The sequence below is a fragment of the Hyaena hyaena genome, unplaced genomic scaffold (genome assembly GCF_003009895.1).
Source record: "Hyaena hyaena isolate Hyena2069 unplaced genomic scaffold, ASM300989v1 scaffold_700, whole genome shotgun sequence".
NCBI lineage: Eukaryota > Metazoa > Chordata > Mammalia > Carnivora > Hyaenidae > Hyaena > Hyaena hyaena.
In genome coordinates, this window is record NW_024081331.1 from 1,004,816 (window position 1) to 1,022,561 (window position 17,746).

General features: G+C 43.9%; 1 protein-coding gene and 1 non-coding gene across 8 annotated transcripts in view; both read left to right on the top strand.

Annotated features, from left to right (window-relative positions):
- Positions 1-17,746, top strand: part of CHD4 (chromodomain helicase DNA binding protein 4) — a 32,625-nt gene that overhangs the window by 13,648 nt on the left and 1,231 nt on the right. For 3 of the 7 annotated variants that reach the window (XM_039217519.1, XM_039217524.1, XM_039217522.1), the window contains exons 23-38: positions 3,007-3,131; positions 3,409-3,646; positions 3,818-3,993; positions 7,984-8,164; positions 8,249-8,335; positions 8,425-8,513; positions 8,624-8,757; positions 9,092-9,236; positions 9,352-9,517; positions 9,775-9,872; positions 9,987-10,116; positions 11,712-11,783; positions 12,096-12,233; positions 12,490-12,598; positions 12,709-12,841; positions 16,466-16,664. In XM_039217519.1, the coding sequence (XP_039073450.1) occupies positions 3,007-3,131; positions 3,409-3,646; positions 3,818-3,993; positions 7,984-8,164; positions 8,249-8,335; positions 8,425-8,513; positions 8,624-8,757; positions 9,092-9,236; positions 9,352-9,517; positions 9,775-9,872; positions 9,987-10,116; positions 11,712-11,783; positions 12,096-12,233; positions 12,490-12,598; positions 12,709-12,841; positions 16,466-16,664 (2,220 nt within the window). Of the gene's footprint in view, positions 1-3,006; positions 3,132-3,408; positions 3,647-3,817; positions 3,994-7,983; positions 8,336-8,424; positions 8,514-8,623; positions 8,758-9,091; positions 9,237-9,351; positions 9,518-9,774; positions 9,873-9,986; positions 10,117-11,711; positions 11,784-12,095; positions 12,234-12,489; positions 12,599-12,708; positions 12,842-16,465; positions 16,665-17,746 lie in introns of all 7 variants that reach the window. The other 4 variants (XM_039217520.1, XM_039217523.1, XM_039217521.1 and 1 more) reach the window with 3 other exon arrangements.
- On the top strand, positions 9,551-9,689 carry LOC120220473. Its single transcript, XR_005525586.1, has one exon.

The following is a 17,746-nucleotide window of genomic DNA, read 5'->3' on the forward strand; positions in this document are numbered from 1 at the left end:
GACTTGACTCTGTAGCCGCCTCCCGTCCTTTTTTATTTTTATTTTTTAAAGTTTATTTATTTATTTTAGTAATCTCTACACCCACCATGCGGTTTGAACTCACGACCCCAAGATCAAGAGTTGCATGCTCTTGGGGCGCCTGAGTGGCTTAGTCGGTTAGGCGTCCGACTTTCGCTTAGGTCATGATCTCGCGGTTCGTGGGTTCGAGCCATGTCGGGCTCTGTGCTGACTGCCAGCTCAGAGCCTGGAGCCTGTTTCAGTCTGTGACACTCTTTCTCTCTGACCCTCCCCTGCTCACGCTGTCTCTCTCTCTTAGAAATAAATTAAAAAAAAAAAAAAAAAAAAAAAAAAGAGTTGCACATTCTTTCTGACTGAGCCAGCCAGGCACCCCCTCATTTTTTATTTTATAATAATTTTGGACTTAAAAGTTGGAAAAAAATAACACAGAGTTCACGTGTATCCTTCAATCAACTTCTCTTAATGGTAACAACCTCTGTAACCACAGTACAGCTGTCAAAAGCAGGGAATTATGAATGGTGTCACACTACTAACTATGCTATAGACCTTCTTCAGTGTCCTCAGTTTTCCTCCTACTACCCTCTTCCTGTGTCAGGATCCAATACCAGATCCCACATTGCATTTGCTTGTTGTATCTTTTTCTGTCTGAGATAGTTCTTCATTCTTTCCTTTGTTGTCATGCTGTTGATACTTAAAAAAAAAATTTTTTTTAAACATTTATTAATTTTTGAGAGACAGAGACAGCATGAGTGGATACTTAAAAAAAATTTTTTTTAAACATTTATTAATTTTTGAGAGACAGAGACAGCATGAGTGGGCGAGGGGCAGAGAGGGAGGGAGAGACACAGAATCCGAAGCAGTCTCCAGGCTGTGAGCTGTCAGCACAGAGCTCGACGTGGGGCTTGAACCCACAATGAGATCATGACCTGAGCCGAAGTCGGAGGCTTAACTGACTGAGCCACCCAGGCGCCCCTGTTGATACTTTTGATTATCACTGGCTATTTATTTATTTGTTTAAAAAAAATGTTTTTTTAATGTTTTATTTATTTCTGAGAGAGAGAGAGAGAGGTGCAGCATGAACAGGGGATGGTCAGAGAGAGAGGGAGACACAGAATCGGAAGCAGGCTCTGGGCTCTGAGCTAGCTGTGAGCCTGACACGGGGCTTGAACCCACGAACCACAAGAGCATGACCTGAACCGAAGCTGGACGCTCAACTGCCTGAGCTACCCAGGCGCCCCTACTGGTTATTTATTTTGTAGAGTGTCTATGAGTTAGGGTTTGTCTTATGTTTTCTCATGGGTAGATTGAGGTTTTTAGACTTTAGACAAGAATACATAGATGCAATGGTGTGTTCTTTTTTTCCCCCATTTTTTTAAAATAATTTTTTTTTAATTTTTTTTTTAATGTTTTATTTATTTCAAGGAGAGAGAAAGAGAAACAACGAGAGCAGGGGAGGGTCAGAGAGAGAGGGAGTCACAGACTGAAACAGGCTCCAGGCTCTGAGCTGGTAGTCAGCACAGAGCCCGACGCGGGGCTCGAACCCACGAACTGTGAGATCATGACCTAAGCGAAAGTCAGACGCTTAACCGACTAAGCCACCCAGGCGCCCCTAAAATAATTTTTTAATGGTCATTTATTTTGAGAGAGAGAGAGAGAGAATGCGCCTGCACTTGTACATGTGCATGTAGGGGAGGCGCAGAGAGAGAGGAGAGAGACTCCCAAGCAGGCTCTGTGCTGCCAGTACAGAGCTTGATGCAGGGCTTGATCTCACAGACCGTGAGATCATGACCTGAGCTGAAATCAAAAGTTGGACGCTTAATAGACTTGAGCTACCCAGTTGCCCCTCCGTGTTTTTTAAATTTATTTTTTTTTGGGGGGGGGATAGAAAATGGAGGGGTAGAGAGAGAGGAAGAGAGAGGATCCCAAGCAGGCTCCTCACTATCAGTGCCGAGTTGGATGTGGGGCTTGAACTCACGAACCAGAGATCATGACCTGAGCTGAAACCAAGTGTTGGATGCTTAACTGATGGAGCCACCTAGCTGCCCCACAATTCTGTGTTCTTTTCTGTGTATCATGTCAGATGGAGGACATGGTGTTGATAATGTCTCGTTACTGGTAATGTTAACCTTGATCCTTTGGTTCAGGTGATACCTGCTTAGTTTCTCGTCTGTAGTTATTCTTTTTCACATTGTAATTGATAAATATGTTTTTTTTTTTTTAACTGAAGTATATTAGACACAATGTTACATTAGTATCAAGTGTGCAAGGTAGTGATTGGGTAACTCTAAAAGTTACACTCTGCTCACTACAAGTGTAGCTACTGTCATTGTACAACACCATTACAGTATCACTGACCCTATCGCATATGCCTTATGCTAGGTCTTCCACCCACAGGATTTATCTGTCACATAACTGGATGAGGGAGATATTTGAGACTATGGTCCTGCACTGTTTGTCCTTAAACTTTTACATTGATTTCAGTATTCATCAGTGGATCTTCCAGTAATAACTACTGTGCTGTTTGCTTGATGATGTTTTGTATTTCTGACGTTCTTCCTACATTATTAATTGAAATTTAGGAGACCTTTTTTTTTCTGCTTTTAAGGTTTATTTTGTTATTTTTAAGTAACCTCTACACCCAACTTGGGGCTTGAACTCCCAGTCCTGAGATCAAGAGTCACATGCTCTACTGACTAAGCAAGCCAGGCGCCCCTCAGGAGACACTTCTTTTCTTTTTTTAATTTTTTAAATGTTTTATTTCTGAGAGAGAGAGAGACCGCGTAAGCAGGAGAGGGCCAGAGAGAGAGGGAGATACAGAGTGTGAAGCAGGCTCCAGGCTCTTAGCTAGCTGTGAACACAGAGCCCGAAGCAGGGCTCGAACCCACGAACTGTGAGATCATGACCTGAGCTGGAGTCCGGCACTTAACCGACCGAGCCACCCAGGCGCCCCTCAGGAGACACTTCTAATTGTTTTGGTTTCTTCCTTAGCACCGGGTGCTCAACAGTTCTGCTTCTTGCTTTCTACTCGGGCTGGGGGCCTTGGAATCAATCTGGCCACTGCTGACACAGTTATTATCTATGACTCTGACTGGAACCCCCATAATGACATCCAGGTGAGCAGAGGTAGTGGCCTTCGTATACAGTAACTTACTGGTAATGCATTGTTCTCTGTGAGGGCTCCTCCATCTGGAATTAGTTGTTTTGGGGGAAAACAATAGATTCTTTTTGTGTCTTTTACCTTATTGTGAGCCAGAGAGTTTGGGTTAGCCAAGGTCTTATTTGGGGAAACTGAGAAGGTGGGGTCTGGGGGAAGTTTGTGTGAGGGCAAGTGCAGAACCAAGAAGAGCAAGATTACTTCAGTTTCTGACTTTGCTTCATGCCCAACTTTAGGCTTTTAGTAGAGCTCACCGAATTGGGCAAAATAAGAAGGTGATGATATATCGGTTTGTGACCCGTGCGTCAGTGGAGGAGCGCATCACGCAGGTGGCAAAGAAGAAGATGATGCTGACGCATCTAGTGGTTCGGCCTGGGCTGGGCTCCAAGACTGGATCCATGTCCAAACAGGAGCTTGATGACATCCTCAAGTTTGGCACTGAGGAACTATTTAAGGATGAAGCTACAGATGGAGGTGAGCTAGTCAGAAACTTGTTCTGGTGCGGGGCTTGGCCTCTCTAAAGGGTCCTGAGTATATTTGATGCTTAGGGTCCTGAGTCGTGGACCTAGCGTCCTGTGGGACTTGCTTTTTCCACTGCAGCTGTGGAATCTGACTTTGAGGGTATGGACCCCTGATTCTTTATAGGAGGAGACAACAAAGAGGGAGAAGATAGCAGTGTTATCCACTATGACGACAAGGCCATTGAGCGACTTCTGGACCGTAACCAGGATGAGACAGAAGACACAGAATTGCAGGGCATGAATGAATATTTGAGCTCGTTCAAAGTGGCCCAGTATGTGGTCCGGGAAGAAGAGATGGGGGTGAGTATGAAACCAGAGCAGTGCTGTGCTTGGTGGCTGGTCCAGAATTTGTTACTGAGACCAGGATGGTATTTGAGACAAGAGGAAAACATCTGCAGGTAAATCAGTAAGTACATTGATGACTTGATATACTTCTTTGAAAGTAAATACTATCACATGTGGGCAGTCACATTCTCAGTTTTGCTGTGGCTGTCAGGAAACTCATTGCCAAATTTCACAATCAAAAAATTTATATAAGCTCTTCTCAGAATCTCATTTTATGTATTTTGTTAATCCTACAAGTCAACTTTTGATTGTTATCTCAGATCTCTTTGGAGAAAAGGCAGGAGAGGAGATACATATCTGGGCAGCCTATTTCCCTGTACTTTTACTTCTCCTTTTTTTTTTTTTTTTAAATATTTTTATTTTTGAGAGCCAGTACTTGCTCATGCACGCATGTGCAAGTGGAGGAGGGGCAAAGAAAGAGAAGGGGACAAAGATCTAAAACGGGTTCTGTCGTGACAGCAGAGATTCCGATACAGGGCTCGAACTCAGGAACTGTGAGATCATGACCTGAGCCCAAGTCAGGTGCTTAACTGACCGAGCCACCCAGGAGCCCTTGTTTTCCTGTACTTTTTATAGCATTGAAATTGTTTTCCGTTTTTCTTCTCTTCCTTTTCTTAGTCTTTTTTTTACTAAAAACAAAACTAAAAACCCCTAAAACATAAATGTATGGCTTCTTTAATAATTTTTTCCCTCAAAAGTAGAGTATAAAATGAAAAAAAAATTAACTTTCTCTTCTGTTCCTCTTTAGACCATTCAACTCAGAATTCTTTTTTTTTTTTTTTTTTTAAATGTTTTATTTATTTCTAGGAGAGAGAGAGAGAGAGACAGTGTGAGCAGGGGAGGGTCAGAGAGAGAAGGAGTCACAGACCGAAACAGGCTCCAGGCTCTGAGCTGGCAGTCAGCACAGAGCCCGACGCGGGGCTCGAACCCACGAACCATGAGATCATGACCTAAGCGAAAGTCGGACGCTTAACCGACTAAGCCACCCAGGCGCCCCTCAACTCAGAATTCTTTGAATTGACATAGCTTTCTGGCAGCCTTTGCCATCTTTTCCCAGCCTTCCAACTCAGAACCATCCCCCCTTGTTGCTGTGTTTTTCTGATATATACCTGTTCTCTTTGTTTTCTTCTGGAGATGATGCTACCAGACTCCATTGTAACTGTGGCTGAGAAGTCTCACATAGGTGTATGGGCTGTAGTATTCAATCAAAACTGCCTTCCTGTAAGGTGTTCTGTGACCACATGGAGGGGTGACTGGCTGGGGCAGCACGTGCTGCATGGTTGGGAAGGGAGGGTGGGCCTCCCATTGATAACCTCTGCTGTTGACTACTCAGATATGCAGATGGCCCTCTTATTATCAGCTGCCATCTATCTTATAAGATTTTTAAATTGTGTTTTTTGAATAAATAGTAATTCACGTTCAAAATTCAAAAGATAGCAAGGTGTCTCTTTCCCATCTAGTTCCCTCCCTGGGGATAACTAAAGTTTTCCGTTTCTTAAATAATTTTATAAAGGTATTTTATATGTATATAAATTTCATGTGTATCTATTCATACATATGTATACATGCATGTGCCTATGTATATGTATATATACACATACACAGAAAAACACCTTTTTTTTCACTTTTCATTTAAACACAAAAGTGGTTTGTCATACGTGATGTTCTGTACCTTGCCTTTTGTCCACTTAATTAATCTTGGAGATTTAGTCCAAATCAATACATAAAGAGCTTCGCCTCCTAAGATTATTTTTTTAAGTAATCTCTACACCTAATATGGGGCTCAAACTTAAAACCCTGAGGTCAAAAGTCATGTGCTGTACCAGTTGAGCCATCCAGACCTCCCCCATTTTTTGCTGAATAATATATCCTTGTTTGGAAGTACCATAGTTTTTTTTTTCCTTTAAATGTTTATTTTGAGAGAGAGTGAACAAGCAAGGCGGGGAGGAGCAGAGAGAGAGAGAGAATCCCAAGAAGGCTCCGTGCTCTCAGCATCAGAGCCTGACGTGGGGCTGGATCCCATGAACTGTAAGATCATTACCAGAGCCAAAATCAAGAATCGGGCGTTTAATCCACTGAGCCACCCAGGCGCCCTCCATGATTTATTTTTTAAGATTGAAGTATAATTGAAAGACAAATTGGGGTGCCTGGGTAGCTCAGTTGGTTAAGCGTCCGACATCGGCTTGGGTCATGATCTCACTGCTCATGGGTTCAAGCCCTGCATCAGGCTCTGTGCTGACAGCTCAGAGCCTGGAGCTTGCTTTGGATTCTATGTCTCCCTCTCTCTCTGACCCTCCCCCACTGGCAGTCTATCTCTCTCTCAAAAATGAATAAATGTTAAAAAAATTTAAAAGCGAGGCAAACCATGAGAGACTCTTGAATGCTGAGAAAGAAACTGAGGACTGATGGATGTGGGGGGGGAGGGGGGAGATGGGCATGGAGGAGGGCACTTGTGGGGATGAGCACTGAGTGTTATATGGAAACCAACTTGACAATAAACTATTTGTAAGAAAAAAAAATTAAATTAAAAAAAAAATTAAAAGCGGGGCGCCTGGGTGGCTCAGTTGGTTGAGCTTCCGACTGCCTCATGTCATGATCTCATGTTCGTGGGTTCAAGCCTCATATTGGACTCTGCTGACAGCTAGCTCAGAGCCTGGACCCTGCTTCAGATTCTATGTCAGACCCTCCCCTGCTCACGCTTTCTCTCTCTCTCTCAGAAATAAAACATTAAAAATCTTTAAAAAAAAATTAAAAGCAACAACAAAAAAGGAAGACAACATTAATGTTTAGTTTCAGGTGTACAACAAATTAATTCAGTATTTACATATTTTGTGAAATCATCACCATGATAAGTCTAGTTAACATCCGTTACCATGCATAGTTTGTGCGTTTTTTTTTTGTGATGAGAAGTTTCAAGATCTATTCTCAGCAACTTTCAAATATGCAATACAGTGTTATTAACTGTAGTCATCATGTTGTGCATTATATCCCCAGGACTTGTTTATTTTATGACTGGAGGCTCGTACCTTTTGACACTCTTCATCCATTTTGCCCACTCCCCACCCCCAGGAATTGATTCAGTTAGTTCCTTTTTTTTTTTTATTTATTTCTAGGAGAGAGAGAGAGAGAGACAGCGTGAGCAGAGGAGGGTCAGAGAGAGAGGGAGACACAGACTCTGAAATAGGCTCCAGGCTCTGAGCTGGCAGTCAGCACAGAGCCCGATGCGGGGCTCGAACCCACGAACCATGAGATCATGACCTGAGCGAAAGTCGGACGCTTAACCGACTAAGCCACCCAGGCGCCCCTGATTCAGTTAGTTCCTTAATGAGGGACGTTTAGGGTGTCTCTAATGTTATGCTGTTATTAGTGTTTGTAAGGGATTTGGAATCAGTTACTTGTCCTGAAGTGTCTGAAAAAAATAGGTTTTCAGAGGAACATAAACATTACTGGAACATAAGAGAAATATATGTATAATTTGTTTTTGTTTTTTGCACACAGTTGGCAAAGTTCTATGAAATTATGAAGAACAGAAGAGCTTATGATCCTTCTACTTTATCTCTTATAAAAATTTTTTGCAGTATTTCAGAAACCCTTCTATTCTGCCTTGCTGTCTAATCTCTCTTTTCTATGTTTTTCTGTCTCCCAATTCTATAGGTGTCAGGAAAAAGGGTTAGAAGAAAAGAGTGCTGTCTCTTCATCCTTCCCTTGTGATAACGTCATCCCACGTTTTTCTTTAGTTACAGTGACTACTAATCTATATGTAACTGTGAGGAGCCATGTCCTGTCAATTAAATTTCTCTTAAGTTCTTAGGTTCAACCAGGCACACTAAGTATTTCAGAGTCCAGTCCTGAAAAGGAGCTAGCAGAATGGGAACTGTGAGGACCAGGGGTAGCTGGTGGTGCTGACTTCAGCACCCCTGAGTCCTGGCCCTCCCTCTGTCCCAGGAGGAAGAGGAGGTAGAACGAGAAATCATAAAACAGGAAGAAAGTGTGGATCCTGACTACTGGGAGAAATTGCTGCGGCACCATTATGAGCAGCAGCAAGAAGATCTAGCCCGAAATCTGGGCAAAGGAAAAAGAATCCGTAAACAGGTCAACTACAATGATGGCTCCCAGGAGGACCGAGGTGTGTGTGGCCGGCCCCGCCCCCCACCCATGGGCCGTTCCACTAGAGCAGTGGGCCCCGCTCATCTGCCCTCTCTCCCTCCAGATTGGCAGGACGACCAGTCCGACAACCAGTCCGATTATTCAGTGGCCTCAGAGGAAGGTGATGAAGACTTTGATGAACGTTCAGAAGGTGAGGACTAATCCTTTCTGCTGACTTTTAAATATTGCTTTGTTTAATACCTCTATCAGTGTCACTCATGCATCCTTTTCTTCTTGCAGCTCCCCGCAGGCCCAGCCGTAAGGGCCTGCGGAATGATAAAGATAAGCCATTGCCTCCTCTGTTGGCCCGTGTTGGTGGGAATATTGAAGTAAGTGCTATTTGATTCTAAGGAGAGGTGGTTGGTGAGTGCTTGATATTTGGCCTTTGATGGAATAAGACTTGCTCCCTCTCACGTAGGCTCCTTCTACTTACTTCTAGGTACTTGGCTTTAATGCTCGTCAGCGAAAAGCCTTTCTTAATGCAATTATGCGATATGGGATGCCACCTCAGGATGCTTTTACCACCCAGTGGCTTGTGAGAGATCTGCGAGGCAAATCAGAGAAAGAGTTCAAGTAAGTTGAGAACTGGAGTGACATAATACAGCAAGAGTTTTTAATCTCTGGTCATTCCACATTACTAGTCCAGGCTGTGCAGGGAAATTGTGTCCTCTGTTGAAGGTGACGGGGGAAGCTCTTAGTAATAGGGCTCTTTGTGTTCCTACCTTCCCTGGAAGAGAACCTGGGGCATGGTGTGGGGTCTGGAGAACCAGCCTTCAGTGCAATGGTGGGCTTTATCTCAAGATGGAGCCAGAGTTGTTGTCTAAGTTAATGCCTAAGTGGTAGGAAAGGTCTTGTCTAGGAGTTGGCCTGATTGCTGTTTAACTCCTCTTTCACTTCTTTACTACAGGGCTTATGTGTCTCTCTTTATGCGACATTTATGTGAGCCGGGAGCAGATGGGGCTGAGACCTTTGCTGATGGTGTCCCCCGAGAAGGCCTGTCTCGCCAGCATGTCCTTACGAGGATTGGTGTCATGTCCTTGATTCGAAAGAAGGTGAGCCCTGAGCCTCTGTTTTCATTGTTCAGAGTTTCTGGGGAAACGGGAGGGCCAACAGGAAAGGAGCCCAGAGTTGGAATTAAGTCTTGACCATTTTGTCTTGTGGCCCCAGGTTCAGGAGTTTGAACATGTCAATGGACGCTGGAGCATGCCAGAACTTGCTGAAGTAGAGGAGAACAAAAAAATGTCCCAGCCAGGGTCACCTTCCCCAAAGACTCCTACACCCTCCACTCCAGGGGACACACAGCCCAATACCCCTGCACCTGCCCCACCTGCCGGTGAGTGTGCCTGTACACTGTTTTTTCTGTCTTTTGTCCTTGCCTGTGCTTTTTCTGCTCCCTCGTGCTCAGCTCTAAGAGCGGAGTCTGGCAGGACACAGAGCAATCTCCCTCTCAGTTTAGGAGAGCCGTCCTAAGATAGGGCTGGCTCTTAAAGGCACGAGAGGACAATTTAAGATGAGATGAACTGAGCAGGTGTGACCTTCTTGCTGATCTAGGACCTTCCTCCTAATTAATTGTCTTCTATTGGTCTGCAGAGGATGGGATAAAAATAGAGGAGAATAGCCTCAAAGAAGAAGAGAGTGCAGAAGGAGAAAAGGAGGTGAAATCTGCAGCCCCAGAGGCCACTGTGGAGGTAAGAGACGGGGAAGGTGACTGGAGGCCATACCACAGATACATGAATGAGCCCACTCATCCTTCTTGGTTGTTGGCCTGTCTGCTTCAACTTAACGTCTTTCTTCCTTTGAAGTGTACACAGCCCCCTGCCCCTGCCTCGGAGGATGAAAAGGTCCTTGTTGAACCTCCCGAGGGAGAGGAGAAAGCAGAAAAGGCAGAGGTGAAGGAGAGAACAGAGGAACCGATGGAGACAGAGCCCAAAGGTATCCATGTTTTCAAGTACTACCTTCAGATCCCTATGAAGCTCTTGGACTTTTAGCCGGGCTATGGAGATGTCAGGAAGAAGTGACACTGAAGAGCCCTGCACCCTGGGTTTTAAGTTGAGGGTTTTTTCCTCCGTAAGATGTTTTTCATGATGTTAATCATTGAGATTTAAGATTAAGACTGTTCCAGGGTGCGGGGGTGGCTCAATCAGTTAAGTGTCTGATTTCAGCTCAGGTCATGATCTCAGGGTTTGTGAGTTCAAGCCCCAAGTCAGGCTCCTTGCTCCTTGCTGACCGTGCAGAGGCTGATTGGGATTTTGTCTCTTTGCCCCTCCCCCAGTTGCATGTGCTCTCATTCTCTGACTCTTTCTCAATATAAATAAATAAACTTTAAAGAAAAAGACTTTTGTATTTGGCTATGGTGAGGAACACAGAACACTCTTTTTTTTAATTTATTTTTTTAAGTTTATTTTGAGAGGATAGAGAAGGTACCCGCAAGGGAGCATCAGTGGGGAAGGGGCAGAGATAATCCCAAGCAGGCTGTCAGCACAGAGTCCCACGTGGGGTTAGATCCCACTAACTGTGAGATCATGACCTGAGCTGAAACCAAGAGTCAGATGCTCAACTGACTGAGCCACCCAGGAGACCCCTTCTTTTTTAAAATTAATTAATTAATTAATTAATTTTATTTTTTATTTTATTAAAGACTTAAAATTTTTTTTTTAACATTTGTTTATTATTGAGAAACAGAGCATGAGAATGGGAGGGACAGAGAGACGGGGAGACACAGAATCTGAAGTAGGCTCCGGGCTCCAAGCTGTCAGCACAAAGCCCGATGCAGGGCTTGAACTCATAAACCACGAGATCATGACCTGAGGTGAAGTTGGATGCTTAACCGACTGAGCCATCCAGGTGCCCCTAAAAACTTTTTTAATGTTAGCACAGGGGCCCGACTTGGGGCTCGAACCCATAAGCTGTGAGATCATGATCTGAGCTGAAGTCGGATGCTTAACCGACTGAGCCACCCAGGCACTCCCAATTTTTTTTTGGTGTTTATTTTTGAGAGAGAGAGAGAGAAACATAGTGTGAGTGGGGAAGCGGAAGAGAGAGAGGGAAACATAGAATCTGTAGCAGGCTCCAGGCTCTGAGCTGTCAGCACAGAGCCTGACGCAGGGCTCAACCCATGAGCCACTGGATCATGACCTGAACTGAAGTTGGACATTTCAACCGACTGAGACACCCAGGCACTCCTTTATTTTCACTTTTTTTAAGTGTTTATTTATTTTGAGAGACAGTGTGGGCGGAAATGGGAAAAGGGCGGAGAGAGGGAGAGAGAGAATCCCAAACAGGCTCTGCGCTGGGGTCGATCCCACAAATTGTGAGATCATGACCTGAGCCAAAATCCAGAGTTTGATGCTCAACCAACTGAGCCACTCAGGTTCCCCAAGAGATTTTATTTTTAAGTAATCTGTACACCCAATATGGGGCTCGAATTCACAAGCTCGAGATCAGGAGCTGCATGTCTATGACTGAGCCAGCCAAGTGCCCCAGAACATTCTTCTTTATACATGCTCAATGCCATCTGTTCTCCCCAGGTGTTGCTGATGTGGAGAAGGTAGAGGAGAAGTCAGCAATAGATCCGACCCCCATTGTGGTAGAGGACAAAGGTGGGTGTTTGGAGAAGTGAATTGTGATTAAAAAGGACTCTAAAACTAGATGCAAGGATTTTATCTCTGGGGTACCCTTTGGCCTCTTCCCATCCACACCCATATAGTTCTTTTATCCCAAGCTAGAAGACTCCATCTGTCCCTACATATGATTGTCATGGGCTGGTGGCACCTTTTTCTGGGTTTGAGAAATACTTGTGTCTAGAAAGGGTAGAGGTGGCTGGATACTTAACAGCCTATAATGCTGTGGGTAAAGGCCATGGTGCTGTGCTTCTGTATAGAGCTGACATTTTTCTTCTGCATATCCTGTAGAAGAGAAGAAAGAAGAAGAAGAGAAAAAAGAGGTGATGCTTCAGAATGGAGAAACCCCCAAGGACCTGAACGATGAGAAGCAGAAAAAAAATATTAAACAGCGATTCATGTTCAACATCGCGGATGGTGGTTTTACTGGTATGACAATAAGGGACCATCTGGAGAGTGAAAAGCCTTGGAATGGAAATCAGGGTTCTTGTCAGAAGCCAGGGTGCAAAGAATTTACTAGATGAGGGACTGTCAAATATTGATTCATGTTCCTCTGGTTCTGTGTCAGAAAGCCATAGGCATACTACTAAGGTGGCATCTGTGGGGGCAGAGATAAAGAGCTTTTTGAATTCTTAAAGACATTTGCCTCTCTTTTTCTCCCCAACCTTTCTCAAATTCTCTTCAGAGTTGCACTCCCTATGGCAGAATGAGGAGCGGGCAGCCACAGTCACCAAGAAGACTTACGAAATCTGGCATCGGCGGCACGACTACTGGCTGTTGGCTGGCATCATAAAGTATCCTTTGCCTGAGTCTGGGCTGAGGTTCTTGGTGAAGGTTTCTGAAGGTCCCATGTTTGAGGTTCTTTCTTTCCTGGTTTTGTTTTTCCTGAGCAATTTTCCAATAGCCATGGCTATGCCCGGTGGCAGGACATCCAGAATGACCCACGCTATGCCATCCTCAATGAACCTTTCAAGGGTGAAATGAATCGTGGCAATTTCTTAGAGATCAAGAATAAGTTTCTAGCCCGAAGGTTCAAGGTGAGCAGGATGGGGAGGAATGTGGTGTTAAAGTGACAGCCTTTTATTTTATTTGATTTTACTTTATTTGTTTATTCATTTATTTATTTATTTGGGGGAGGGGGAGGGACCGAGAGGGAGAGAGAGAATCCCAAATAGGCTCTGCACTGTCAGTGCAGAGACCAATGTGGGGCTCAGTCTCACAAACTGAGAACATGAACTCAACTGAAATCAAGAGTCGAATGCTTAACCAACTGACCCACCCAGGCCTCCCTACGTGACAGCCTTTAGAGTGCAGGAGGGGCTACACAGGAAGGAGTCTGCTCACGCAGCCATGCTGTTTACTGTGTTTTCCTATATACGTTACTTAACCTTTTATATTCTGTGAAGGGCTTTGCTCCCCAGTATCTTAAATATTAGAAATCAAGATACATAGGGGCATCTGGGTGGCTCGGTCGGAAAAGCATGCAACTCTTGATTTTGGTGTTGTGAGTTCAAGCCTCACAAATACAGAGATAACTTACATAAATAAAAAGTTAAAAAAAAGAAATGAAGACCTAGAGACTTGAAAGTTAACCAGCTCTTCAAGGGCTGAAGATGACTGTACCTAGTAAATGACACAGACAGAAGGGCACCTGGCTAACTCAGTCAGTAGAGCATGCAACTCTTGATCTCAGGGTCGTGAGTTCAAGCTCCACGTTGGGCATGGAGACTAGTTAAAGATAAATACATACTAATAAATGACATAGACATGCAGTGGATGTGTTGGGGGTACACTATAGGTTGGAGTGTTCAGGAAAGTTACAGAGGTGGGACTGAATTGGATCTCTGAAGAGGGAGGGCTGTCATTAGGTTAGTGATAACTTTTTTCGGGGTTTGAGAGCACCTGTGTGAATAAGGGGTGGGGTGGATGCAAAGAGGGGATGTAAAGATAGAGTTTCATTTTCAGAATCACTAGGGTAGTAAGCCCAGGGCTGAAGAGAATCTCAGTCTGGAAATTAGCAAGTGTACCTTGAGGGTATCTTTGTACAGACCATCAAAGTGGGATACGTGAAGACAAGATACGTGGATTTTAAGCTGAGTATAACTGGGGGGTAAGAAATGTACACTAATGAATCTTCAAACCTTATGTGCCAAGCAGTGAATGACACAGGGATACAAGGACAAACAAGGCATGGTACTTGTTCTCAAGCAACTTTTGGTTTAGAGGCAAATGTGTGATAGAATAAATGCCACTCTGTGTATTGGGAGGGATCCATATGGAATTTTCCAGGGAGGAATGGCTTTGTGGAGAAGATGGTATTAGAATTAAGTTTTGATTAATGTAATAGAGATGACTGGTTAGAAACAGAAGGCTGTTTGAACCAATGGGATTAGGTAGGGCAAAGACCTAGAGGCAGCAGAGCTTATGGTGTTTGGAAACAGCAAGCAGTCCAGTTGGGCTGTAGAGAACACTTGCCTTGGGTTGATGGTGGGAGGTAGGTTGAAGAGGGAGGTAAGGACTAGAGGTCAGTAGGTGGGTTTTTTGGCACCAGATGAGAGAGTTTGGACTTTAACCTGTAGTTAATGGGCAGCCATTGAAGATTTATGAAGAGTTTTGATATGATCAAGGGAAATGGAAACAATATTCATGAGATTATAGAGTTGCCATAGTCATGAGGTAGTAAAGGCTGGGCTGTGATGCTGGTTGTAGAAAATGAAAAGGATAAGATAAAGGAAACAAAATACCAAATAATTTATAGGATTTACTGATTTATTGTAGGGTCAGCAAACCTTTTCTATTAAAGGGCTCGATAGTAACTATTTCAGGCATTGTGGGACGTACATGTTGCAAATACTCTCATAGTATACAAGCAGCCACAGGTGATAAACAAGTAAGTATGAATGTGTTCCAATAAAACTATGTTTATTGATGCTAAAATTTGATCTTCATATAATTTTTATAAAGTGTCACAAACTGTTGATTTTTTCCTAGCCATTTAAAAATGTAAAAAACCAGGATACCTGGCTGGCTCAGTCGGTAGAGTATGCAACTCTTGACCTTGAGGTTATAAGTTCAAGTCCTACAGTGGGTGTGGAGATTATTTATGAAAATAAAATGATTTTTTAAAAAAATGTAAATAACCATTCTTAGCTTCTTGGGCTATACAAAAACAGCCAGTGGGGCCAGATTTTGGCCATAGGCCATAGTTTTCTGACTCTTGACTTCCTGGATTTGAGATACAAACTAAAGTTTTGAGCCTGAGTCACCAAGAAAAATTATCATTGGCAGATCAGGGAAGTGAGAAGAGGGAGCAGCTTGTAGAAAACAAGTTCAATTTTAGAAAAGTCCTAGTGTCTTCCCACTACCCCCATCACCATAAACAAGTTGGGTTAAAGAGTGATCAGCCACACATGAGTGGGATCAGAACGCTCAGTGCTTGAAACTCAGGTTTGAAAAGCATCAGATCATTTGCACAGAGGTGCTGGCTGAACTGGGAAAGGAGAAATCACTTAAGGGAGTGCATTAAAAGAATAGCAAGCCAAGGGCTGGCCCTGGAGAAACCTCATAGTATGGGACGGTAAGAGGCAGTTGGTGAAGGAGACAGGGTATGTAGATCGTAAAGAGATGCTTGGTCTGTCTGGGGATAGATTATTCTGCTTGATGGAGCATGTCTTGCGGAAGAAACAACAGCCCATTATTCTCATTCTGTCCTACTTCCTGACCCCTAATGGCTTTATTGTTTTTAAGAACCATTGGGTAGATACTTGAGCAAATTAAGTCTGTCCCTTGGAATATATTGCAAAGAACCTTTTACGTAGCTCCGTCAGGTGACACGTAAGTGTTCATTGCAGTATAATTTTTGGTGGTGGGGCCTGGAAGATGTTTGACTGGGACCCTGACTGGGAGTGTGCATAGGTAAAATGTGGGTTCACATCATGAAGCATTTTAGTGTTAGAACAACATAAATTGAACATTTTAAAAAGATCTGAAGTGGAGAAAGAAAGAAAAAGCTTTTTATGTGTACAGAACCACATTTTGTTAAATTAGAAATATGCATGAAATGATATTCAGTCTTCAAGAACACCGACAAAAAGCCACCCAGTAAGTATATTATAAGCGTTGTCTACTGGGGAAGGAAAGGGAATGGGAGTGAGATATGGAGACAAAAGGAAACATAATTTTAAAAAGCAAAACAACTTAAATGATATGATGTATATCCACAGGAGGGACTATTGTGCAACCACTAAAAAGCATCTTTTGTCAAGAGCAATTAATAAAAGGAAGGTTTTTACTGTGGAATTTTAAGTGAAGGCACAATGTAGAGAGAGAGTGATCTCAGGTACATAAAAAATATAGATGAAAAAAATCTGAGCATGTTAACAGTATCTATAGGAGGGACAGTTACTTAGCATCTTAATTTTCATACGTTCTATTTCCTAAGTTGAAACTATCATGTTTGTATAATAAACAAATCAATAAAGGGCAAAGAGTTAAAAACATGGACTTCCAAATGGGGATAAAAAAAAGCAAAAGCAATGTGATGTTGAACTGCTGGTGTGGGGGAGCCATCTGTAAGGTTCTTCATAGGTTCTGAGAAGCCGGTCAGAAATCAGCAAAGCGAGTATCAGTCCAGCTCCGCTCTCCTCTGTATCCTCCTCCAGCTCTTAGAACAAGCCCTGGTGATAGAGGAGCAGCTGCGCCGGGCAGCCTACCTGAACATGTCCGAGGACCCTTCTCACCCTTCCATGGCCCTCAACACCCGCTTTGCGGAGGTGGAGTGCTTGGCAGAGAGTCATCAGCACCTGTCCAAGGAGTCGATGGCAGGAAACAAGCCAGCCAATGCAGTCCTGCACAAAGGTAGCCAGTGGCTCCCCTGTCTCCTGCTGGCTCAGCCTCCTTCCCCTCTCCCTCCCCAACACGTATTTACTCCTTGTTTCCAAGACTTGTTTTCAGAGTCTTTCTGCCTGGGATCTTTGCCTTCTTCCTTAATAAGCTAATATGTTAGAGGCAGTCAAGGACAGTAGTTCTTTGCCTCTTTTAGCTCTGTTATATTCAAGGTCTTGGAGGTGGAAAGCAAAGCAGAATAATACAGTGTCACCTGAGATACTTTTTTTTTTTTTTTAAATGTTTTATTTATTTCTAGGAGAGAGAGAGAGAGACAGCATGAGCAGGGGAGGGTCAGAGAGAGAGGGAGTCACAGACTGAAACAGGCTCCAGGCTCTGAGCTGGCAGTCAGCACAGAGCCTGACGTGGGGCCCGAACCCACGAACCGCGAGATCATGACCTAAGCGAAAGTGGGACGCTCAACCGACTAAGCCACCCAGGCGCCCCACACCTGACACACTTTAGAGGTGACTTGAGGTGATTTAAGATCCAGTTAGATTCTAGATCCCTTTCCACATTTAGTTTCTTTTTTTTAAATTGTTTTTTAATGTTTATTTTTTTTTATTTTTTTAAATTTATTTCTAGGAGACACAGTGTGAGCCGGGGAGGGTCAGAGAGAGAGGGAGTCACAGACTGAAACAGGCTCCAGGCTCCGAGCTGGCAGTCAGCACAGAGCCCAACGCGGGGCCCGAACCCACGAACCGCGAGATCATGACCTAAGCGAAAGTCGGACGCCCAACCGACTAAGCCACCCAGGCGCCCCTAATGTTTATTTATTTTTGAGAGACAGAGTGTGAGCGGGAGAGGAGCAGAGAGAGAGGGAAACACAGAATCCAAAGCAGGCTCAGGCTCTGAGCTGTCAGCACAGAGCCCGATGTGGGGCTCAAACTCACGCACCATGAGATCATGACCTGAGCTGAAGTTGGATGTTCAACCGACTGAGCCTCCCAGGCGCCCCTCAACATTACGTTTCTAAATAAAGTTCAAATATGGGGGGTGGCAAGGTGGAGGCTGAGATGAGGAAAAGAAGGCTGTTACAAAAGAAGGAGGAGACAGCT